The sequence below is a fragment of the Danio rerio genome, chromosome 11 (assembly GCF_049306965.1).
Source record: "Danio rerio strain Tuebingen ecotype United States chromosome 11, GRCz12tu, whole genome shotgun sequence".
NCBI lineage: Eukaryota > Metazoa > Chordata > Actinopteri > Cypriniformes > Danionidae > Danio > Danio rerio.
Window position 1 is genome coordinate 7,422,584 of NC_133186.1, and position 27,349 is coordinate 7,449,932.

A 27,349-nucleotide genomic window follows, 5' to 3' on the forward strand; every position below is an offset into this window, starting at 1 on the left:
TGTTGTTAGGGGGGTCTGAAAAGTCAATAAAGTTTGCTACAAAGTAACTAAGTAGCCAACACTGTTTGGAACACCTTTTGCCCTCAAACAAAGAACAAAAAAGTATACGGTATAAAGTGTACGAAGGCTATAACCATCAAAGAAAACACAAAAAGGGGGAGAAGATGAGTTTCTAGATGATCTTACCTCTCTTTACAGAGATCTTCTAAGTGTTGGGCAGTGATACGTCCTTCTCCAGCCACCTGATGAGGGAGGCCTGGGTGCACGGCTGTTCCTTCTCCAGATGCAGATGAGGACTGGCGGGACGATTGACACACGGGGCTCCTGGATCTGCTGATGCTCAGTCTCTCCTCACCTTCCCCTACCTGGCCAGCCATCAGCTCCGGAAACACACGTAAGTTGTGAGGCTGGTACTTTAGCTCGTAGTAGTTGGTCAGGTCCATATGCAACTCTGGATAGAAAATAAATGAGGATTATTATTTTTATGGAGCTTTTTAGCATTTGCAAACTTGTACGAATGACTTAAAGGTCCTGTGAAATTAAAATATTTCTTTTAGATGTTAGTTTTAGCCTGTTTTAGGGATATACACTCACTGGCCACTTTATTAGGTACACCTTACTAGTACCGGGTTGGACCCCTTTTGCCTTCATAACTGCCTTAATCCTTTGTGGCATATAGATTCAACAAGGTACTGGACATATTCCTCAGAGATTTTGGTTCAAATTGACATGATAGCGTCACGCAGTTGCTGCAGATTTGTCGGCTGCACATTCATGATGCAAATCTCCTGTTCCACCACATCCCAAAGGTGCTCTATTAGATTGAGGTTCTGGTGACTGTGGAGGCCATTTAAGTACAGTGAACTCATTGTCATGTTCAAGAAACTAGTCTGAAAGGATTCAAGTTTTATGCGTTATCCTGCTGGTAGTAGCCATCTGAAGGGTACACTGTGGTCATAAAGAGATGGACATGGTCAGCAACAATACTTAGGTACTGTAGGCTGTGGCATTGACACAATGCTCATTTGGTACTAATGGGCTGAAAGTGTGCCTAGAAAATATACCCCACACCATTACACCACCATCTCCAGCCTGACCCGTTGATACAGGGAAGGATGGATTTATGCTTTTATTTTTTGTGTTTTAAACATAATAAAAATGCACATTTAAAAGCACTTCACAGGACCTTTAACACATTCTTTTACCTCAGGAAGAAAACAACAGACGGGTACACAACAACATAAAAAAATACGAGAGCATGTAATAGGCCAAGAACAAAAAAGTAGGAAAGAAGGTTGCAGCCACTAACCCTTATCACCTATAAGTAAAACTTATATACAAAATAATAAAAACAATAATAACAGATAGAATAATAAACGACAAAAAACTAATGACAGAAATAAATGAGCACAGAATTTATCAATGACAAAACATAACAAATAGCTGTAATTTTAATGTTAAAAACAGTAAATTTAACCATTGGTAAACACTAGGAAAACACTGGAAGGTGGTTGAAGCCTATAAGCATCTATTTTCCAAAAATATATACAGTAGCATGGATTAGCCATCTTTAGATTACCCCACTGTATCTTACCTCTGCAATTAGTTCTTGTTGTTGTTTTCTGGTAAACAATTTTCCTTGATATTCCCTAAACATACTATAAGAACTATATTATCAAATTTATTATATATTCTTAGTTTAACTCGATTTCTTTATCATTAATTGTAATATGTAATGAGAACACATTTTAATGACGGTCACTATTTAAATGTTGAACAATTCAGAATGTAAAAGATGATAAAAAAATTGATTATAAATGTTGGATTGCTGATTATTATATTCCAAAAGTAAAAAAATAGCAGTTTATCCTTAATATTATAGCAATGCATCAACTGACACGATTCACATAGTTTACAACATTTGGAATCTAGAGATTGTTTTCATTAAAGTAATAAAATAATAATAATAACGGTAGTAGTACTTTACTAATCTTTACAAATCTGGACTTTACTAGAACTATATTAAACAGCTTTGACACAATCTACATCGTGAAAAGCGCTATATGAATAAACATTAATTGAATTTAGTACATCTTTAATAAAAGGTATTGAAATTATACAAAAAGGTGAGCATAAACAACAGCAAAAAAACTATTTACGTGTCCATGTGTGTATTGACCGCAACCTCAGTGGCTCAAGCCATTAGCAGATAAACAACAAAATGGCTTCTGTTAAACCTTATCTGAGATGACCGTCATGACCTCACAAAAGACCCATATGTTTAGCAGAGATTTGCTCTCAAAGAAGCATTGATCAGTTACTAAATAGATTGTGTTCAACTAAGACATAATTCATATCATTATTATGTGGATTATAAATAAAATGACAATTAAATTTGACTAAATTATTTGACAGTTTATTCAAAATTGAAGTCATTCAAATAAATGATATATAAAGCATCTTATACCTTTACGTAATTAAGTAACTGTTGAGCAGTAAATTTGAATAGAGTGCTCAGCATAATTGAGTACACCCCATTTTGAAAATGAATATTTAAAACCATTTCTCAGTGAATATAGGCAATGTATTTGGGTGCATTTAAACAAAACAGATTTATTAAACAGATATATTTATTAAAATAATATTTTTGTCATAAAACATCTTTAGTAATTGAAGGATAATTCAATTAAATTCAATTAAATTAAATAAAAAATATTGCAAATAAATTCAAACATCTTTACAAATTGAAAGATAATACAATTAAATTCAAGCAAAATAAAAGCAAAAATGAATTACAACCTACAAAATTTCAACTAAATTTGTCAATTACTTTTGCTTCTCTTAATTTTTCCTCTTTTTAAAAAAAAAATTGTATTTAATAATTTTTAACATATAAATATGGGTGTACTAGTTTTTGGACCGTTATTGTAAGTTATTTTGTTAGAACAGCTCTAGATTTGGCTTCAGTACTGACTAATCTAATGTACATGCACATATATAATATTGTATAGCTTCCTATTAAAAATATATGACTATAAAAGATAGATTTGTGAGGGGTGTACTTATATATGCTGAGCTCTGTATGTTACAATTCCTTCAGATAAATGAACAGTAGTGACATATGTGGAGGTTTTCTGCAGTACCTTTGAGCTGGTCCAGCACATCAGTTCTGCCTGAAGAGGCAAGCGTTCCGGCCTCCTGCTCCAGTTTACTCTGCAACTGCCTCAGAACCTCCTATTACCGAAAAAAATGAAATAAATAAGGACAATGCAAAAAAATACACAGTCATCGTTTTCCAGTGGCCTCCAGTTTAGTTCAAGCTAATGCATATATTTTAAAATAAAAAGAGATGATTTTGTCATCTCGACAAAGCAGATGACCTCATCTTTATAATGCATGCGTTTGCTCTGTTTGAGGAGAGAATAGATTGTGAGACTGAAAAGCTTTGGCGGGGATTATGTTCAGCATCTGGGCATGCGGGCTACTGTGGAATCATGAGATACTGAATGTGACCCCGGCACCAACAGTATAATCTCATGAAAGCAGTTGTTGAACGAGTTTCAATTGATGATTCTGTGCAGAGAAAGGATTTGAGCATTTCCACTGCGCCACTAAATAAACCCTAGGGTTTAGATCTGTACAGGTGGGCTGAAAATGAATATTCATCATTAATGGCACTCTTAGCGTAAGCATTTCTGTCTTCTGCAGAACACACACTGAAAAACAAAATGATTCATTGGACTTACTATTTTTTTTTTAAGGTAAGTGTTTGCAAAGAATTTATATGGCTCAGCATCGTGGTGTTTGTCGGCCATTGGCGATGACATCGTCTATCAGCCCAACCCTACTAAGACCTACTGAAGTTTCCTAATGAGCCCTTTAGGGCCATTGCTCCCAACAGGATTAATGTCTCCAAAGCAGCCAGACTAACAAAACAGGCGTGAATCTGCAGTATTCACACACCACCATTTACAAGCATTACATCATCTGATCAATTTCAATGTCATCTCCGATGGATGTATGTGACTTGTTTGTGTGATTTCATGTGCAGAGAATATAGGAAGAAAGAGATACTCCCGTTTACTGGAACTTGAAAGCTCAAGCTCATGTAACACATCAGAAATTCTGCAATTTAAGACTCTGGGGTCAATAATACAATACGCTCCATGGTCTAATGGTTGCCTTCTCTGCCCATCCGAGAGCTGTAATGGGCAACAGTGATTTAAAATGAGCTTAGAGATGCTGGACATTCATCGTTAGAGTTCCCAGACATTTTGTGGAAAGTGGGTCATGACTGAGACAAACAGGGCAAACTCTCGCCACACAGAAGTACCATATGCAGTGCCCAACATGACAAGCAAAACTATGAAACATTTTATACTCCATGCATGTGATAAGTATAAAAACACAAGCCCATTGGAAATACGTGCTTCAGCCTACATGTTTGTAAAACTACAAAATGTACTTTTTTAGGTAAATTGAATACTACAGGGCAGTATGACAACTTGTGTTCCTTTATAACATTTACTGGGACATGATATTGATGAATAAAGGATTATTTTTGTTAAGTTTTTTGCACAACATCAAATAAATACAACTTATTGGTGTCTTTGATAAAATTGCCTCTTCTATCTATCTTCTAACTTTTCTGGCATGGTCAGTTTGCTCGGTAGCTCATCTTGTATGGTGTTGTACTTGGTGTTGAAGCATAAAAGAATTCTGCTAAAGAAGTAAAAGCGAGGTAAATCTGTGTGGTTAAACTGGCACTTTTCTGTTTGCTTTTGAAAACACTATTGGTTGGGTTCGCTTCCACCTGGACATGTGGGATGTGATTAGGACGTGTATGTGTGTGAAACAAATAATAAAATGCTCTCTAAGTAACATATTACAGATTTACATGTAGGCAGAGTCTTTTAGTGGTATTCTCATCTGAGACGTGCAACGTATTTTAGGATTCACAAAATGAGGCATGTGTTTCCAATGAGTCTGGGATGAAAAGACCAATTATTTTAACAGGATTTCTGCAAGTTTCATAAAGTCAAATTTAATTTAAGGTGCAGTAGGTGCTTGTCTTCAGAAACATTTGTTGTTGTGCTGGTTAAAAGCTAAAATAAATAAAAAAAACTTCTCTCTGTTAAACAGAAATTGGGAAAATAATAAAACAGGGGGCAAATAATTCAGGGGGGCTAATAATTCTGACTTCAATTGTATGTGATTACCAATAACAGACACAATTAAGTTGTTTCAATGTATTAATTTGGTCTTGTGCAAAGAACTGCTCAAAATAATACTTTAGTTATCAATAATATGTAGCTGTAAAGATCCTTAGTGTGAAAAGTTAAAGCTGTTGGCATCGTAATACCCCTTAGCATTCATTTTACTTACTAGCGGCAGTCAAACATGTTGAAGTATAGGTTTTTATGGTTTTCTATAAATGTAGGTTGAAGCATGCATTTCCAATGAGCCCCTGTTGATTCGATCAGTTGTGCTAGGTGCAGCTAGTGTCTACAACAGGGACGGGCAAACTCGATCCTGGAGGGCTGGTCTCTTGTATAGTTTTTCTCCAAGTCTAAACAAACCCACGTGCCTGTAGCTTTCTAGTAATCTTGAAGACACTAATGAGTTTTTTCACGTCTGTTCGATTAGTGTTGGAGCAAAACTCTGTAAGGACACTGGCCCTCGAGGACCAAGTCTGCCCATCACTGGTCTACAAACTCACTTCACCTTTAGGCAGGCATTATATTCTTCTCTAAGATAACCCTCACCTTGAATACACTCTCAGAAATAATGGTATGCGAGCTGTCACTGGGGTGGTACCTTTTCAAAAGGTACAAATTTGTATCCTAAAGGTCCATATTAATACCTCAAGGGTACATATCAGTACCTAAAAAGTACAAAAGTGTTCCTCTAAAAATCTTCAGGTATTAATATATACTTAATAACTTATATAACTTACTATATGCGGTACCAATATGTTCCCTTTAACCAGTTAAACTCTGCGGACCATCGGGTCTGTGACGTCATCGACTTTCGCTTTAAGATTTAAAGGGCTAGCATTGCACCAGACCCCCGTAAGCTGTTTCGTTTGAAAGCGTAGAATCTATATTTTATGCACATATGCATCCCTTTGGTTTTTATTCTACCGTACAAAAGTTATTTACACTTAAACACACAGTATTTTGGATATTAAGCTGGTTATTAAACATTGGTTCAGTTTTCATATTTTTCATATGGTTTATATATGACACATGTACAAGTTATAGCTCAAACGAAAGCTCTTGCCGGTGCTCCTCCGTTTCTAGCATTATTTTTACAGAACTATATTCACATATCAAACAGCTGTCGAATGAATCGCCGTGTTTCCATGGCGCAGAATTGAAAACAATACATTTATGATCAATAAGCAGCCCCAGATAGCACAGACAGCTGTCATCTCTTACCATATGCTGTGTGTTTCAGTTCCATTCTCCTCTGTTTTTAAGGTGATGTGCATAAGTAATCCTTTTATATGTCTGATGTGATCCAAACACAGTGAATTATGTTTGATCAAACAAAAGAATAGTGAAATATGAAAACAATGATCAATCCCTGTGGCTTGTATAGCACCGCTCATCAGTTGGAATACAATAACTTTTGCATAGATTATGGTAGAGACATTTTTCTTTTTTCCTATGATTACAGACATGTGCAGGAACCACCAAAATAAATTACATCACCCTATATACCACACAGAACCTTAAAAGTACCCTTTCAAATTTGAGTTTATAAAAAAAAAATACAAAAGCGCCTATTTTTTAGGTGTTTGTTACAACACAGACAACATATACAGATATTTTAAACACTTTCAATAGTGTTTTATTAAAATTCAAAGGGTGTTCTTTAAAACGATAGCACATTTTTGCATTTACACCTCTGCATGTGGATTTGGGAAGCTTTTAAATTTGGGTAGGCAAAATCCAGGCGGAAATCCAAAAATAGCAGCAGAGTTGAACTGTACAAATGTGTACCTTTTGAAAAGGTACCACCCCAGTGACAACCTGTGAACCTTTATTTTCTGAGAGTGAAGAAGCCCATTTTTGACGCAGATCCAACACATCCAGCAGAATTACAGTAAAGCTCTAGTATTGGGCCAGATTGCAGCTCATTGTCATCAAAACTAAGCAGGACCAGGACCCCCCGCAGACCCAGGGATCTGCTTAAAAACATCAATCACTTATCATCTGAGCTTTACTCACCTTCATGTCAGATGTTTCATTCTCCAGCTTAGACAGGTGGTGTGAGTTGTCCTGAAGCTCTCGCCGCAGGTGAGAGTTCTCCTTACGGAGATCCTCCACCTGCCGCACCAGCTGGTCATAGGAGGCCGTTGGGAATGACATCATCACTCGATGGGATCCCTGAGAAGGTTAGAGGTCAGAGGTCAGACTTTAGTGCACTCCAAATCTAATTTGTATAGCTTCATCCATAACTCCACACTTTCTTAATGTATAGAGGACGAAAACACAGTATATACCATGGGCGGGCTTTTTTTTTACAATATATAAAAAACAGTAAAATAGATTATTTAATAAACATTTATAAATCTGATCTTTACACAGTAAGTGCATGTACTTTAAAGACCAGCATCACAATATAAACTTGATATGAATATGCAATAAATGCAACAGGATTGTTATTATTTATTTATTTATTTCTGTTCAATGAGAGAAATCTAGCCTTTCTTGTGCTGAACAGGGGTATTGAAATCAGGCTGAATATCTAAGGTGGAAATGCGACATAAGAAAACACACGAATGATCATCGCCGAGAGAGGATCTGTATCTGGATTTGTTAAATCGTTATTCTGAGGTAATTATTCTATCGTTATTACTGTTTATATTCCATTCAAAGGGCTCTACTTGTACTATTTTAAGGATGAAAAAATGCAGTCTGCGCCCTGGCGCATGGTCTAACAGGGTTGTGCTTTTTCTTTGTTATGGGTGTGTTTTGAGCATAATGTGCATTTAACCAATCAGAGTCTCAGTCAGTCAGTTAGTCAGTCAGTCTTTATTAATTTCCCGAAGGCAATTTGGTTGCAGCATACAAGCATGTCACACATAATACACAAAAGCACAATATACAATACAAATTCTACCCTAAATTTAAAAACTTTACAGCTGAGGGAATGAATAAAAGTTTAAACCGATTAGTTTTACTAATAGGTGTTCTGTATCGAAGACCAGAAAGGAGAATATAAAACTCGTGGTGCATAGGATGGGAATCATCTGAAAGAATACTCTGAGCTTTACCCAAATCTTGTCTATGTTATAACTGAGCCATGGTCATCTGTTTTCCCCCTGTTATTTTTCCTCCTAGGCTCACAATTTTCTCCAGGTAACTCTTATTTTCAACAATTTGAACCAACAAAGCAGAGAAAAAGATAACAGTGACTGAATGTATGAACTGTAAAACATGCACATGAGTGATTTGTCTATATTAAAAGATCTTAAATTCTGTAAACAGTATGGTCGTTGTTGCCCCTTCTTACACAACATATTAGTATTAACAGAAAAGGACTCTTTATTATCTAAAAAAGTTCTCAAATACCTATGATCAACACTCTCAACACCCACTCCAATACTAGTTTGCTTACCCTTAATCAGTCTCATCTCCCATTCTCTTTAAGAGTCAGTTGTGTCGCACCATAGCGCATTTGCTATTTACAAGGCAAAGTTTGTAAGTGAAAAAACTGAACGCTTTACTTGTAAAACAGTTAGACAGACCATCTGCAGTGCAAAGATAAAGAACGAGCCTCCTCCATTCGACCTCTTTACTTAATTTTACTGTTTACTCCCGTAGAGTAAGGAAACGGTGGAAACGCACTCCACTAAAGACATTTATCAGCCTACATATTTAATTTTATTTAAGATTTGTTTCAAAACTATTTCTAAATTCTGGTTTAATTTCTAGCAAATGAATAAATGAACAATAATAACGAACTGTGGTCAAAAAACTAAAAAAAATATCCAAACACACTTCCTATTTCAATGCCCCATATGATGATGCATATGTCTCCAAAACTGGACAGGTGGACAAACTTGTTTTTATTAAAACAAATATAATTATGTGTATAATAAATACTACTAATAATAACAATATACACATGCAAATTGTCATGAATAAACTGACTACAACAGAGTTGGTTGTCAAACCTGCGAAACGTGAAAATAAAACCTGTGCTTGCATGAAAATAGCAACAAATCACACCCTACATGCCTTGCTAGGTGTATTATAGGGCCAAAATTATGAAGCTGCCTTGCTGGTTCTTTTCACATAGCAATATTTCTATGTAAAAATTAGCATCATGACTTTCTGTAATGCTTTGAAACAATGTGTGAATAATCCCTTTTGTTAGTCTTGGATTTGCATTCAATCTCACTAAACAAACACTGCATTGTTTATACATCATTATATTATTATTAATATATTTATTATTTGATTTGAAAAATGGAAATCCATGTCTGGAATACATAATGAGCGCAAAGTGTGCCTTTAAGCTTGTGAATGAGCAAGTTCCAGGCCATCTGTCTGTATGAGCACTGCAGAGCCTTCTTGCAGTTGATATGGCAGGTCTGCATTATTCACGGCTGTGTTCATTCTCTCTGTGACTGGTGCCAGCAGCCCCTCACTGACCATCCCCCAACTACAGTCCAGATCAGAAAGACATTAAACATTCCTAATTAAATCTCTAACAAAAGCCTTTTCTAAAATAACACAAAAATGCTTTTCTTATTTAGAGCTTTTGTGTTGTTTCTATTCTAAATATAAAAAAACTCTTATTTTTATTACTATTATTTCACCTACTATTTTTTTTCACTTATTTATTCTGAAAATAAGACGATCTCTTTTGCTTGTCTTAGGGTTAGGTCTTAGGGTTATCTAAGTCAAAAACTTTAGGCTAATTTATACATACATATATACTAAGCATTTATGCGGCCATATTTGTAGTTCAGTTTTACAGTACGAAGGATGAAAACAGATGTGAATTTGGCCCTTTGAAAAGTGTCCTCAAACAGACCCCGAGGATGGGGAACATATGTATTTATACACTTTCAAGTAAGGTCTAAAGCAAACACAAACCTCAATCTGTTGCTAATGATGCCACATGAGAGCACTACAAAGACAACAGCTAAGCTCACTTAAAACTTCCCATCGCAACTTAACTCACTCCAGAGTATCCTAACACACCTCAAAATAGCAAAATACATCTTAACACAGGCTGAAATTATCGAATAAATCATAACGCATTTAAACATAAATCATAAATATTTTAATACATTCTGACACAGCCCATCACATCTTAACGCAACTCCAACACTATGTGATATACAGTAGTCAAAGACAATACAAAGCATTCAAGAATACCTTTACTAAAGCTGTGGCGAAAAGCAGTGGAGAAATCAATTCTGTGATTTTCAAATTGCATCGCTATTCGCTCTTGAATCAATTTTGAGCTTTGTTTTCAACAGCAGATGGGGCTGATACAGTCGTTCTCACACCACTTGAACCTACAATAATCATTAATAAAGTTTATGAAATGTTTTAGTGGTTTCTTTCTTGTGCTGAACACAAAATAATTTTTCGTCACCTTTTATAAGGTTCTGTCTGCGTTCTGAATGATTTAAAGATATTGAGCTTCAAAGTTTTTGCGTTCCATATAGAAAACAGTATATGTGTAACATTTGTTTTTTAAATAAAAAGTCTTAAAATGTAAAGAACTTTTAAAAAGCATCCCATAATGTAAATAAGTTGTCATTTAATAAGAATATGGAAAAAACTCAATTTTGACAAAAATGTCAGATAGAACCTTATAATTCTGAAGTGGCGACATATTGAAGATTACTGGTGACCAAAATTGCTGGCTGGGTCAACTATCACTAAAAACCCTCCAAAAAAACAAAAACAAACAAAACTATTTTTATTTTCATTTACAAAAATTACAAATGTAATTTCTTAACTGCTAATGCTACATGCTGCTGTTATTTTTTGCATCCTGTGAGTGTTTGTAATATTATTTTTGTTCTTTGTTTTATGTTTCTAATAATTTTTTTTTTTTAGATGGCGCCAATAGCCTAGTTGTTAAGTGCTCCGACACATAGTACCATGGTGCTTACGGCGACTCAAGTGCGATTCCTGTCTCGAGGCCCCATGCTGATTCGTCCCCTCTCTCTGCTCCCAAGGCTTTTCTGTCTGTCCTCTACTATCTTATCACAATAAAAGTTTACCCCCCCCTGCAAAAATAATAATATTTAAAAAAATGAATAAAATTTTTATCTTCGCCAATATTAATTTTATTATTTGATCGTTACGAAACAAATCATGATAAAATCATGGTTTTCCTGGAAAAAATCCTAACGACGGAATAATCCGTGAACTATTTCAGCATATGTTTTATGCAACGGATGCCCTTTTAGCTACAACCCATTTCTGAGAAACACCCATACACTCTAACATTCATACACTACGGCCAACTTAGTTTATCCGATTCGCCTATAGCACATGTCTTTGGACTGTGGGCGAAAACCGAAGCACCCGGAGCAAACTCAACACAGAAATGCCCACTGACCCAGCCAGGACTCGACCTGCAACCTTCTTGCTGTGAGGCGACATTGCTAACAACTGAGCCATCGAGCCCCTAAAAGCTTTTATTTTAAATTAAAAAATTAGTTCGGTAGAAAATAAATATTTAACAGTAAAGTGAAAAATTTGCAGTCAGACTGTCAAATCTAAAAGTGATTGGCTGTTTCTTCACATAAGTCAACTCAGCATAGTTAAGCCCATCCCAAAAAAGATTATTCCAAAAAGACAATCAGGTCTCACTTTGAAGATGTAAAATAAAACATTTTATTCCAGCATATAATTAAAAAAAAAAAAAAAAACCACACACACACACAATAGCCCCTTTCACACATACAGACCTTTCCGGAAAATTGCCGGCAATTTTCCGGAACGGTTGTATGTGTGAACAGGTCCTTTTTGAAAATACCGGTAAATTCGTTCTGGCTATTTTCCGGAAAGAGAAGTTGTAACATTACCGGAAATTTGCCGGAATGCTGCGCTGTGTGAATGCAGAAGGAAGATTCCCGTAATAAGCGCGTGCATGTCTAGAACGTGCTGACGTGAGGCGTCTGCTTTAGCCAATCACAACAGTCAGACGCATTTACGTCCGCGCGGTTTGTGAGAATAAAAGCCTTTGAATATTTTTCCAGACACATTTAGCTGCTAGAAGTTAGTCAGATCACGTTTATATGTTCTTCTTAATGCCAACTGTGTAAATAATCATCGATGAGATGCTTATGATAAGCCGTTGTTTGTTTACCTTCAAGCTTTGCGTGCGCCAATGAGCGCCTGCACACGCACATATTATGAACATCTCGACATGCGAAAGTGATGCTGCAAAAGTTGTTCATAATATTGATCATCCACAGAGTTTGTAATGTAGTCAAATGTTTACAAATACAAGCGCAGCCGTTTAAAGCTCATTTGTGGTGAATGATGTCAGAATTTACCGGTATTTTGGAATGGATGTGTGAATGCTCTTTTCCGGAAAATTTCCGTTACGTCCTCGCCTGTGTGAACAGCGCTTTTTTAAATATACCGGTAAAGTCGTTCCGGAAAATTTCCAGAAATTTACTGGTATCACTGTGTGAAAGGGGCTAATGTCCGTGTCAGTATTGATGGCAGGTGTTTCTCAACGAAAGTCATGAGTTTACCTACACATAGCAATGAACACAATACAGCACTTTCTGCATACTAGTCTTTTGAGATTCCTCTATTCTGAGGAAAATGCAAGTGGTGCTCGCTGCAGAGCCATTTGAGGAGAGCTGAGCTCCAGCGAGGGGGAGCTTAAGCTTGAGCTCCACCTTTTTTGCACTTCTTCTATGAGTGATGTCACTGGGGGTAGGGTTAGGGGTGGGGTTGGTGTACGCATTAAAACAGATTACAGGAGGAGGAGCGACAGCTCATGCTCCCCCTCGCTGGAGCTCAGCTCTCCTCGAATGGCTCTGCAGCGAGCACCCTCTCGGAAAATGTGTCCACACATTTATCTCCTGGGGCTCTGGCAGAATGTTAAACAGTCACACACCACACAGGAAAGGGCCTCGTATCAAACATCTCACACAATGGTCCCGTCATTCTTTACTTGGTCCCTTACTCATATTCTTAACCCTCTACCGCACGCATTATGATAAACCTGTAAAAAAAAATATTTGACTTTTTTTTTTTTCTTAAAATGGCTTTACTTGAAGTGTTGTAAAAAAAATTAGGAAAAAATTCTTTTTTTAAGGTACATTATGAAATGTTGCCATATGGCAACAACGTCCAACAGTGGATCTACTTGAGAAATTTCAAATGTAAAACTTCACTTATAATTAATAATTTTTTTTGTTTGAAATCATTTAATTGGTGTTGCAGCATAATGAGCTTTAACACAGAACTTATAAATGACACCTAATACATACTTTACCACAACTCATATTCCAACAGCTTTCATTAATTATATTCTTTTTTGCTGAATATTATTGAAAACAATCATAATATTGTATTATCATATATACAACATGCAGTAAACATAAATATTTTCTCCAGTAAATATTATAACAAATAAATAAGTATAGTATCTAGTATATCAAGATGCATCAGAATAATGTAGCTACTAGCTAACTATGTTTATAGTTTATAGTTAACTAGTGTTTATAGTATAACTATATATTATACTATATACTAAACTACATATATATATATATATATATATATATATATATATATATATATATATATATATATATATATATATATATATATGTTTCCCAGAGATGGGTTGCAGCTGGAAGGTCATCCGCTGCATAAAAACTTGCTGGATAAGTTGGCTGTTCATTCCGCTGTGGTGACCTCGCATTAATAAAGGTACTAAGCCAACAAGAAAATTAATGAATGAATATTATATTATACTATATTAATTATTTTATATTATATTATATTATATTATATTATATTATATTATATTATATTATATTAATTATATTAATTATATTAATTATATTATATTATATTAATTAAATTATATTATATTATATTAAATTATATTAATTATATTATATTATACTATACTATATTATACTATATTATATTATATTAATTATATTATATTATATTAATTAAATTATATTATATTATATTATATTATATTATATTATATTATATTATATTATATTATATTATATTATATTATATTATATTATATTATATTAAATTATATTAATTATATTATATTATATTATGTTATATTATATTATATTAAATTATATTAATTATATTATATTATATTATACTATACTATATTATACTATATTATATTATATTAATTATATTATATTATATTATATTAATTATATTATATTATATTATATTAATTATATTATATTAATTATATTATATTAATTATATTAATTATATTATATTATATTATATTATATTATTTTATATTATATTATATTATATTATATCATATTATATTATATTTTTTATTATACAAAATTAGCTTCAGACAAATAATTAAAAAGTTAACAAGAAGAGTAGTGTTTTGTTTGATTTATAAGACTTGTTTTGTAGTCGCTGCGAACATAACCCTCTACAAAGGCTTCCAGTGTGAATACTCTCATGAGTAACGCTTTAATTACACTGGCGCAGTGCTCATACACCGCTCACCCTTGCGGTGTGCAACCGGCATAACACTGAACCAAACTATTAAATCAAGCAAGCTCAGTGGTTGCAGAACCAGCAGAGGTCAATCAGCTTGTGTCACATAGCAAATGATGAGATTACTAGCATGTTAGCAGCTATGACAGAACCGTAAAAGCAATGCACTTCTAAGATAGAATAAATAGGATCATAATTACAAGCAACTGCTTTCCATCAGCTAGACTCCCTAATCCAGCCCTAGACAATGAGACACACCCCAATGACTCGAGCACAGGTGAACAATACAAATAAACACCCTAGCACTGCACACAACAATCATCCTAAGGCATCATTTCTAATAGATTTGATCAACTGAATCAAAATTTCAGGTAAGTAATATTCTCAACGAACATGCCAGCACAGACGCGAAATACCAAGGCATTTACTGCAATCACGACTGTCCTCTAATTGTCTGAATGAAGTCTCTGTAATTCCGCTCTAATAGCCCTCCATTAGTCAAATAAAGATTTACTCACAAACAGACCGCCGTGTTTTCCAGATCCCCGTCTCAGGAAGTGTGAAACAACATTACCAGAGATGACCAGAGCCCAGGATACTCAATCAGACCTCTGCGGAGGACCACATGCCTTTATATGCCTGGGTGAGGTCCATCTAAGGACAGCCTGGATTATGTAAAGATCATGCACGACTCCAAAAATCAATCCGTTGAAATTCCGACTCACAAATCAATAGAGAATACCAATTTACTGGGAACACTGTGGCCAGAGCAGCGGCTGGATTGCTTTTAGATTAGAAAGGCACAATGACCACAGCAGGGTTATACAGCGTGAATTATTCTGGACAGCACTGGAGCTCCTTAAATTGAAAGCTGGTGTATCTGATAAGACATAAAAAGAGAAGGGGGTTGTTAAGGGGGGATGGGGAGAAGAACTAAAGGACGGGGAGATGTTTGATGATGAAGCATGTTAGCGTCCTCGGGGAGTTAAGCACAGCTGGTTCGTCTTTTTCATCTGGATACTTCTATTCCAGATCTAATAGCCTGAACGCGTGACCAATTGGCCACCATGCGGGCACATTAAATGTTTCAGCATTTTAATTGGCTCCTGGAGGTGTTTCGGTAACCACTAAATTAACGATGCCAAGAGAGAAAATGGCGATTCCTCCTTCTTTCTTTTTTTTTCCTTCCGTCTTTTGTGCAGTCTGCGCTCGGCTGTGTGTGCTGCAGTGGATGCTGGGTAATCTGCTCAAAGATCTATCCCTTGAGGAAAATAACTGAAAGAGCGTTAGCAGGCTGCCAATGCAGGGCAGCAGTTCTCGACGGTTGCCTTGGTAACACCCTATCCCTGCTTTCTTTTGGAGGGAATGCTCTAAAAATCACAGCATCTGATTCTGTGTTGTGAGGAGGCATAAATTGACATCGATATGTACAGTTTGTCTCACTGTATGATGTGATACTCAGATTTACAGCTGCACAACACACCACCCATGGGCTACATGGAAACATCCAATAGATTATTAAATGACACATAGGGGACAGTTACACAAAGCCAATTTTTTTGAGTGTGTGGTTTTTTGTGGTTTCCTTTGGTTTGCACCCATAAAGATCAGGTGCTACCAGGATATATATATATATATATATATATATATATATATATATATATATATATATATATATATATATATATATATATATATACAATAGTCACATCGCAGGATTAGATTATTTATAAAAAATTAAAAGATAAAGATATTATTTTTTTATTTATACAACAATGATCATTTTATTTTATATTTTATTGTTCACTTTTTTTGTACCTGAATACAATTTGACTCCACAGAAAATCAGAAATCACTGTTTTAGTCATGTCTGTTCTGTTCGTTTTTGTTTGATTCTGTTCTGTTCCATTTTATTCTGTTCTATTATATTCTGTTTATTTATTCTGTTCTATTCTATTGTATTCTATTGTTTTTTCTGTTCTGTTCAATTCAATTATATTCTATTGTGTTCTATTATATTCTGTTTTTTCTATTCCGTTCTATTGTATTGTTTTGTTTTATTCTGTTCTATTGTGTTCTGATCTGATCTTTTCTATTCTATTCTTTTATGTTTTGTTGTGTTCTATTCTGTTCTATACATGTAGTCTAGTATATACATGTAGTCTAATTTATTATAGTTTATGCAGACGCAATGCCTTAAAAAAAAAGCCTTGATCAGCCCATTTTTTCTAAAATAATAAAATCTTTCTAAAACTAGACATTCAGATATCAGAAGTGGAATTATATTAATATTGCAATATATATTGCAGCAAAAAAATTGCAATGTCATGTATATATATACAGTTGAAGTCAGAATTATTAGCCCCTCTTTTAATTTTTGTTACATTTTTTTTATGTTTGCCAAATTATGTTTAACCGAGCAAGGATTTTTTCACAAGTCTGATAATATTTTTTCTTCTGGAGAAAGTCTTATTTGTTTTATTTCAGCTAGAATAAAGGCAGTTTTTAATTTTATAAATACTATTTTAAGGACAAATTTATTAGCCCCTTTAAGCATTATTTTTATTTGATTGTCTAGAGAACAAACCATCGTTATAAAATAACTTGCCTTATTAACCTAACCTGCCTAGTTCACTTAATTAACCTAGTTAAATCTTTAAATGTCACTTTAAGCTGTATAGAAGTGTCTTGAAAATATCTAGTCAAATATTATTTACTGTCATCATGGCAAAGAGAAAATAAATCAGTTATTAGAAATGAGTTATTAAAATTATTATGTTTAGAAATGTGTTGAAAAAATCTTCACTCCGTTAAACAGAAATTGGAGGCAAAAATAAACGGGGCTAATAATTCTGTATGAATAAACCATTATTATACAATAACTTGCCTTATTAGTTAACCTAATTAACCTAGTTAAGCCAAAGTTGTGGGCCCTTGATAATGTCTCTGATGGCCCCCAAAATGTATATATATAGGAAGGTATATATCATCCATCATAAGTGTAAATTTTTGGAAATTGACATTAAAACATTACATGAAAGCTGATTTAACAAGCTTTCCAATGATGTGTACCTGATTAGGAGGAGAATGTTTGGTCAATATGCAACTATTTGATAATCTGGAATCTGAGGGTTAAAAAAATACTGCCTTTACATTTGTCCAAATAAAGTTCATAGCAATGCACATTACTGATCAAAAATTGAGTTTGTATATATTTAGAGTAAGAAAAGTACTACATATGTTCATGGAACCTGATATTTTTAATCCTAATCATATTTTCTACAAATATATCTGTGCATATTTTAAGACTAAGGTTTTGTGATCGCGGTTCACATATGAAGCCACATTTCCAGTTTCAAGTCAACAGAGAATCAGTGATGTTGTGTGAGTGGCTCATACATGTGGCGGTGACTCTGTGTCCTAAAGTACTCTCTAATTGTGATATAAAAACAGCCTGAGGCTCATCAGTTCAGTCAAGCTCACAAAATAGCGGACAAACACACTACAAGAATACAAATGATGGAAAGATCAGCAAACAACCTCACTGAAAGCCTTTTATCAGTCTAATATAATATAATATAATATAATATAATATAATATAATATAATATAATATAATATAATATAATATAATATAATATAATGCAACTTGGCGATGCGGTGGCGCAGTAGGTAGTGCTGTCGCCTCACAGCAAGAAGGTCACTGGTTCGCGCCAGTTGGCGTTTCTGTGTGGAGTTTGCATGTTCTCCCGGAGTTCGAGTGGGTTTCCTCTGGGTGCTCCGGTTTCCCCCACAGTCCAAAGACATGCAGTACAGGTGAATTGGGTTGGCTAAATTGTCAGTAGTGTATGAGTGTGAATGAGTGTGTATGGATGTTTCCCAGTGATGGGTTGCAGCTGAAAGGGCATCCGCTGTGTAAAACATGCGCTAGGTAAGTTGGCGGTTCATTCCGCTTTGGCAACCCCGAATTATTGAAGGGACTAAGCCGAAAAGAAAATGAATGAATAAATAATACAACTTTTTTGGTTATTAATTTATATAATATAATATAATATAATATAATATAATATAATATAATATAATATAATATAATATAATATAATATAATATAATATAATATAATAAATTATAACATAATATAATATAATATAATAAATATAATATAATATAACATAATATAATAAATATAATATAATATAATATAATATAATATAATATAATATAATATAATATAATATCATACAATACAATATAATAAAAATAATATAATATAATATAATATAATATTATACAATATAATAAAAATAATATAATATAATATAATATAACATAACATAACATAACATAACATAACATAATAAAATATAATATAATATAATATAATATAATATAATATAATATAATATAATATAATATAACATAACATAATAAAATATAATATAATATAACATAATATAATATAATATAATATAATATAATATAATATAATATAATACAATATAATAAAAATAATATAATATAATATAATATTATACAATATAATAAAAATAATATAATATAATATAATATAATATAATATAATATAATATAATATACAGACTCTTCATTCTTTCGGTGGATAGATAGTCTCAGATTATGTATATTGGCTTTATGGCCATGTGTTGAGTACATGTACAATTTTGGCTCTCAAAATGGAACAGAATTTCTCCCCATCTATTATATTACATGTATTTCATTTTGAAAAAGCAATAAATATTGCATTCAACCATGAATCGAGCTTAGGTTTCAAATACGATGAACTAAAGTAGGCCACAAGCAGCGGGAATGGGAACAAAGAAGATGGAGGACGCACCCCCCCCCCCCCCCCTCCTCCCCTTCCCTGACCACATCTCACAACAACCCTTCGCTCCCAGACCGTCTCGTTACCTAGGAAACAGCACCTGCAAAGGAAGGCACCATGCCTGAGAATCCCATTTCTGCTAGCAGGACATGTGTTTCTTAAAAGAAGTATTGCCATTTACTGTGCACGGTTTGTATAAAATGGTGGCTTATAAATTCAGGCACTTCACTGATCTGCCAAGAGGAATGAGTCACATATTTCATTGACTGTATAATTTATATCAAAGCAGATACACCTTTTAAAACTGGTAGACTGAATTATTTAGACCAATCAAAGGCATTTCTTTTAAAGCTAATCCTGCTGTATGCTACATCTCAGTGCTAAAATCTGGTTCTGCAAGAAATACAACACCCCCGAGGACTGGAAAATTGCTTTAAAGCTCTGAAAGTGTGCCACAAAGATCCATATTGTGCAATAAAGAAATTACAGAAGTCTCACTGACAGATTTCAGCTAATGATCAGAGTACTCCCTTGTCTGTCATTGGAAATATATCTCACAGGACACATCAATCAGTGCTGATCACAAAACATTTAAAGGCATCATGGTATATCTATATAGTGTACGCTAATGAAGAAAATTTTCAAACGTTAACAAACTCACAGACTTTCCATTTGAACAAAATACAGAAAGAAAGAAAAGCTTTCTAAAATAAAATCAATCTAATTTTCCAGCAGTTGTACCACCCATCGGAATAATAAAAAGTTAAGTGGTCTGATTTTTGCACTGTTTGTAAATTGCATATGTAATTATATTCATTTTTTTATTTATTTATTATTATTATATATTTTTTTTTACGATAAAATGGCACAGCAAAAACATTAGTTAATGGAGCACCACCATCTTGTGTTGTGTCTGAATAGCCAGAAAGGTTTTACTACTTACAACATCACATAATGGCTGTCACTTTCTGTAATACTCATAAAACATTACATAAGCAGTTCTTGTTTTAAATAATTATATATTTATTTTTGGAGAGACTAACACGCAACATCCGCCTGCAGTATGTTAAATCAACACATCGGTAGTCCGTACATGGTTTTTAGAATGAATTTAAGCTTAGGTGTTCACAATAAACATCTAAAATTTCGTTGAAGATGTGTATTTTTTACCCTGTTGTGAGTTTTGTCCATTCCACTAAAGGATAATGGTATCATTATCAGGTACAAATGCTGTACCATGTGCATTTTATTTACCTTTTTTCCCCTACTCTCAGGCATACACTCTCTTAGGTTTTAATTTATCATTATAAGCTATTCTAGGTAATATGCAGTATTCAGCTGACTTTGTTTTTATGTCTGTTTACACTCCACATTTAAAATATTTTAAATGTCAAACTACACTGAAAAAAAAATGATTCTTTGGATTTACTAAATTGTTTTAAGTTAAGTGGTTATAAACATAAATAAAACAATTTATTTAAGCTGAATTTAAACAAACAAATTAAGTTCAGCATTACTAAATTTAATTTGTTTGTTTAAATTCAACCAATATAAATAGTCTGCAACAATTTTGCAGAAATATTTTTTTTGAGTGTGGTCAATACAAATAAACCCACTGAGGGAGATACAATGGTGTAATATGTGTAATTTCTATGACAATATACAGTTTAAGTCAGTTATTAGCCCCCCCCCCCCCCCCCCCCCCCCCTTTTTTTAATATTTCCTAAATTATGCTTAACAGAGCAAGGAAAATTTCACAGTGTGTCTGATAATATTTTTTTAATCTGGAGAAAGTCTTATTTGTTTTATTTCGGCTACAATAAAAGCAGTTTTTAATTTTTTAGACACAATTTTAAGGTCAACATTATTAGCCACTTTAATCTATATTTGTTTTTGATAGTCTACAGAACAAACCATCATTATACAATAACTAGCCTAATAACCCTAACCTGCCTAGTTAACCTAATTAACCTAGTTAAGCCTTTAAATGTCACTTTAAGCTGTATTGAAGTGTCTTGAAAAATATCTAGTAAAACATTATTTACTGTCATCATGGCAAAGATGCAATAAATTTGTTATGAGAGATTAGTTTTTAAAACTATTATGTTTAGAAATGTGTTGAAAAAATCTTAAAATACAAAAATAAACAGGGGGGCTTATAATTTAGGAGGTCTAATGATTCTGACCGTATAAAAAATGCCAATTTTAAAACAACATCTGCATTCGCCATACAGGTTTTTTGCTATAGACTAGCTCTATGGGATCTATAAAAATGTTGCTAAAGCTTATAGCTAGGCTACTAGATCTTCTTAGATTTGACGTTCATTGACACACGTCTATTTCAGAATATATGACGCCATTTCCTAAAAAAAACTACACACATACAAACCTAATAACGCATCTCGAATTATCGGCACATTTTCTTTGTGCTCATGCATATTGACGGTACGGAGGCCGAGATTCATAAATCATTTTGTTGCTTCTGCGAGCATCAAATGATTCAAAATACTTTTAGAAAGCTTTCTTAATAACTTGAACAAGAAAAAGACGCTGACCCTTAGCTTTCAGGGTTTTATAGCCTGGCAGATAGGCTATCCTTGGCGTTTTTATGTTGACCTTGATCTTGAATTTTTTTACCTGAGATAACAAGACGGAGGAAGCACGTTCTTCAAATATACAAATCAACAACACTTGCTCTTAGACAGAATCATTTTAATCTCATTTAGACACGCTAAAGTTTAAGATTCGTGGGAAAACGCTTGTGGTGAGCAGACCTCTCTGGCGCCCTCATAAATATTCTCATCAGGACCTCGTCACGTCTCACGGACGCACCGCGAAGAATGCCGTTAGATTTACCGCAAAAATACCCGCAAACATGCATCCGTTATAATTCATCCATCATTCGCTACTTAACACACAGGCTAATAAACATAATTAGCTTAAATCTTACCTCATGTTCAGCAGCATTGGTGGTGTTTACTGGGCGTGGAGGCGCTGCTGTCTTTCTCTGTGGGGATGATGCCCTGCATTCAGTGATGCTGCGCGCTCTGATGTCACGCCTATCTCCCTCCCACTCACACACACGCTTTTCTCCTGTTTCTAATCTGATGTAAAACGAGAATAGTGACAAGAAAAAAATGCATTTACATGAACGTACAACAAGACTAGCTCTGTTGAGAATTGTCGTTGCAAATCATTGTCATATACAGTGGTGGCTAGTATTATTAGGACACTTGGTATAAGAAGTTTCAGTTTTTTAAGGAATCCACAAAGAAACGAAAACGAGAAACGAAAACGAATTTAATATTTACAAAGTCATCATATGCTTTTTCAAGCATGGAACATATAGCCATCACAATAGGGTTTATGTATTTTTCCGTACAAACAATAAACTAGGCCTAAGCCAGTCACACAATCGTGTTGCTTTAAGGTATCTAAAGAAAGCTTTTTGCTGCAAAAGGTGGACCAAGTATTGATATTAATAAAACCATGCAAAACTCACTTCTTCTGATTGAAGCTGAATTTGTGCTCTCGTTTCAAATCTCTCATTTAATTTATTATTTTCTAGGAAGCTTTACAATTTTATAATTTGTCTATAAACATTAGCTTAGTCAGTACTTTAGCCAAATCTGGAGCTAATCTAATAACTTACAGAAATGGTTCAAAAATTAGTGGCCCAAATTTGTTATAGAAAAAAATTGAATACAATTTTCAAAAATAGCAATAATCAAGAGAAACAAAAAATGTATAAAATGTTATTGAAATATTGAAGTTTGTATTTTTTTGCAATATTTTGCATAAATTTGAATGTGTTACCTTTCAGTTTATAAAGATGTTCTGTGACTAAAATATTCATTTAATAAATATTTCTGTTTAATAAATCTGTTTTGTTCAAATGCACCAAAATACATTAGCCACATTCACTGAAAAATAGATAAAAATATTCATTTTCAAAATGGGGTGTACTCAATTATGCTGAGCACTGTATATTGTATATATTTGTTTGTTTATTTTATCATTTTTATTTTGAGGATCACATTTTTTAATTTTAATTTTATGAATTCCCCAACTATACCCAAAAACGAGTAAAATATTTACCGCCATCATATACCTTCTAAACCATGGAACATAGCCATCATGATCGGGTTCCAAACATCTTCCACTTATGGATGATGGAGTCCACTGTGCTCATTGGAACTTTCAGGGCAGCATAAATACTTTCTGTTACCTTGTCCAGCCTTGTGCCTCGAGACAATCCTGTCTTGGAGGTCTACAAACAATTCCTTTGTCTTCATGCTTGGTTTGTGCTTTGACATGCACTGTCAACCCTGGGACCTTATAGACAGGCGTATGTCTTTTTAAATCATGTCCAATCAACTGAATTTACCACAGCTGAACTCCAATTAAGCTGCTGAAACATCTCAGAATGATCAGTGGAAACAGAATGTACCTGAGCTCAATTTAGAGCTTCACTGCAAAGGCTGTGAATACTTCTGTACATGTGATTTTACAGGTTTTTTATTTTTTAATAAATTTTCAGCAATTTCAAAAACTCTTTTTTCACATTGTCATTATGGGTATTGTGTGTAGAAGTTTGAAGAATTTAATCCATTTTGGAATAAGGCTGTAACATAAAAATGTGGGAAAAGTAAAGCACTATGGATATTTTCTGATGCACTGTTCATCTGCACTCAAACTGATTCTATTAAAGTTTAGTACAAAGCATTCATTTCATGTGAAATGGTTGTTTTGTTAATACGTCGGAAAACCATTGGAGGGAGACAAATACTTGTTCAAAAGGGGTCATCTGGGTACCAAAATGAGCACACCTATGTTAAGGTGTGTCAGGGTGTTTGTTTGTTTTACACACACACACACACACACACACACACACACACACACACACACGCACACACACGCACGCACGCACGCACGCACGCACGCACGCACGCACGCACGCACGCACACACACACACACACACACACACACACACACACACACACACACACACACACACACACACACACACACTGTGCTTAGCATATACAAGTACACTCCTCACAAATCTGTCTTTTAAATTAATATTTTCTATAGGAAGCTTTACAATATTGTATTTGTGCATATACATTAGATTAGTCACCACTGAAGCCAAATCTAGAGATAATCTAACAAAATAACTTAAAATAATGGTCCAAAAATGAGTACACCCAAATGTATATGCTATACAAAAATATTAAATACAAATGTAAAAAATGTAGTTGAAATTTTGTAGGTTTATTTTTAGCAATATTTTGCTTGGATTTAATTGTATTTTCTTTCGATTTCTAAATATGTTTGGTGAGTAAAGTATTATTTTAATTAATATATCTGTTTAATAAATCAGTTTTGTTTAAATGGTTGAACTACACTGTTTCAATTTACTAAGATCTTATATGTGAAGCTGCTTTAACACAATCTACATTGTAAAAGCGCTATACAAATAAAGGTGAATTGAAAAAATATTTGAATTAATTGCATCAAAGTACATTGCCTATATTCACTGAGAAATGGATAAAAATATTCATTTTCAAAATGGGGTGTATTTTGCTGAGCACTGTGTGTGTGTGTGTGTGTGTATATATATATATATATATATATATATATATATATATATATATATATATATATTTATATATATATATATATTTGGTGACGCAGAGGCGCATAGGTTGTGCTGTCGCCTCACAGCAAGAAGGTCACTGGTTCAAGCCTCGGCTGAGTTAGTTGGTGTTTCTGTGTGGAGTTTGCATGTTCTCCCTGCGTTCGTGTGGGTTTCCTCCGGGTGCTCCAGTTTCCTCTACAGTCCAAAGACATGCGGTACTGGTGAATTGGGTACAGCCTAAATTGTCCATAGTGCATAAATGTGAATGAGTGTGTATGTGCTCCATGTGCTGGATAAGTTGGCGGTTCATTCCGCTGTGGCGACCCCGGATTAATATAGGGACTAAGCCGAAAAGTAAATGAATAAATAAACACACACACACACACACACACACACACACACACACACACACACACACACACACACACACACACACACACACTGCTCAGCATAATTAAGCTGTTAAGTTAGGGAATTCATAAAATAAAAAATTAAATAAATAATGTAAAACGAGATCCTCACAATAAAGATGATGAAACTATAAAATAAACAAACAAATACATACAGTATATAGTGCTCAGCATAATTGAGTACACCCCATTTTGAAAATGAATATTTTTATTTATTTTTCAGTGAATGGGTAATAAGTTTTGGTGCATTTGACCAAACCAGATTTATTAAACAGAAATATTTATTAGAATGATATTTTAGTCACAGAACATCTTTAGAAACTGAAAGGTAATACATTTAAATTCATGCGAAATATTGCAAAAAAATTGTATTTAATATTTTTCTATAACATAAATTCGGGCTACGATAGTTTTGAACTGTTATTGTAAGTTATTTTATTAGATTAGCTCCAGATTTTGCTTCAGTGCTGACTAATCTAATGTTCATGGACAAATATAATATTGTAAAGCTTCCTATAGAAAATATTAATTTAAATGAGAGATTTGTGGGGAGTGTTCTCAATATTAAAATTATCATGAGAAGTTGGACGATTTGAATCAGTTTCATGTAAACACATAAAATAAACATTAATAGCATTATTATAATATTAACATTATTTATTATTAACATGGTGGCCAGCATGATTAGGACACTCGGCAGAATGGGGTGTACTTAATTATGCTGATCACTGTATACAGTTGAAGTCAGAATTATTAGCCCCCCTTTGAATTTATTTTCTTTGTTATTTTTCTCAAATGATGTTTAATAGAGCAAATACTTTCATAGTATGTCTGATAATATTTTTTCTTCTTGAGAAAGTTAATTTGTTTTATTTCGGCTAGAATAAAAGTAGTTTTTAATTTTTAAAAATCATTTTAAGGTCAAAATTAATAGCCCCTTTAAGGTAAAAAAAAATTCAGCACTCTACAGAACAAACCATCATTATACAACAACTTGTCTAATTACCCTAACCTGCCTAGTTAACCTAATTATAGTTAAGCCTTTGAATGTCACTTTAAGCAGTATAGAAGTGTCTTGAAAAATATCTAGTCAAATATTATGTACTGTCAACATGACAAGACTTGATCCTAGAAATCTATATATTTTTATTTACAATTTAATAACGCACAATCAGTAAATCATACAATCAGAATACATCAGCAGGTGCACGTTGATAAACAATCTCAAAATGGGCTACTCTGTGATGTTCAGCAATGATTTAATCTTATATAATCCATATATTGTCAATCGTGTATGTGGCATTTATATTTGTACATCCTTAAGCACTATTTAAGTTAGCTATATAACCGTATGCAGCCCTCAGGAACTGTGGAATCCAAACAAATTTCATAGCCCTTTTAAAACACGGTGTTTGACCATTTCAGTGCCTTCATCCATCCCGAGCGCACACCCACACAGCACACACAATTATGCAATTGTCTTTTTACAATGTAACATGTCTCCTTTAGTGACGGAGCAATGTTATATGATCAACATGGCGTAGATGGAGGGTAGTTTAACGGTATAGAGCAGGTGGGGTTTTTGTTCTCGTCGTGTAACGGGACACAGGACGCGGGGGTGAGCCGCATATCGCGTGCTTGCGTGCGTCAGAGAGGACGTGGTAGGACAGCTGGAGCGCGCGCGCCCGCTCGCCTGAAGAGCAATAACAGCATTTTTTTCAGCGAC

The 27,349-nt window shown here is 33.9% G+C and overlaps 1 protein-coding gene across 2 annotated transcripts in view; it reads right to left on the reverse strand.

Moving 5' to 3' along the window:
* apc2 (APC regulator of WNT signaling pathway 2) overlaps positions 1-22,580 on the reverse strand; it is a 42,922-nt gene extending 20,342 nt beyond the window's left edge. The window contains exons 1-4 of one of the 2 annotated variants that reach the window (XM_021479985.3): positions 22,522-22,580; positions 7,236-7,394; positions 3,144-3,234; positions 187-451 (exon numbers count right to left, since the gene is read on the reverse strand). In XM_021479985.3, coding sequence (XP_021335660.3) covers positions 187-451; positions 3,144-3,234; positions 7,236-7,379 — 500 coding nt within the window. In that variant the 5' untranslated portion in view covers positions 7,380-7,394; positions 22,522-22,580. Of the gene's footprint in view, positions 1-186; positions 452-3,143; positions 3,235-7,235; positions 7,395-15,250; positions 15,338-22,521 lie in introns of those variants that run through there. The other variant, XM_073916293.1, reaches the window with a different exon arrangement.
* Positions 22,581-27,349: the final 4,769 nt, after the last annotated feature.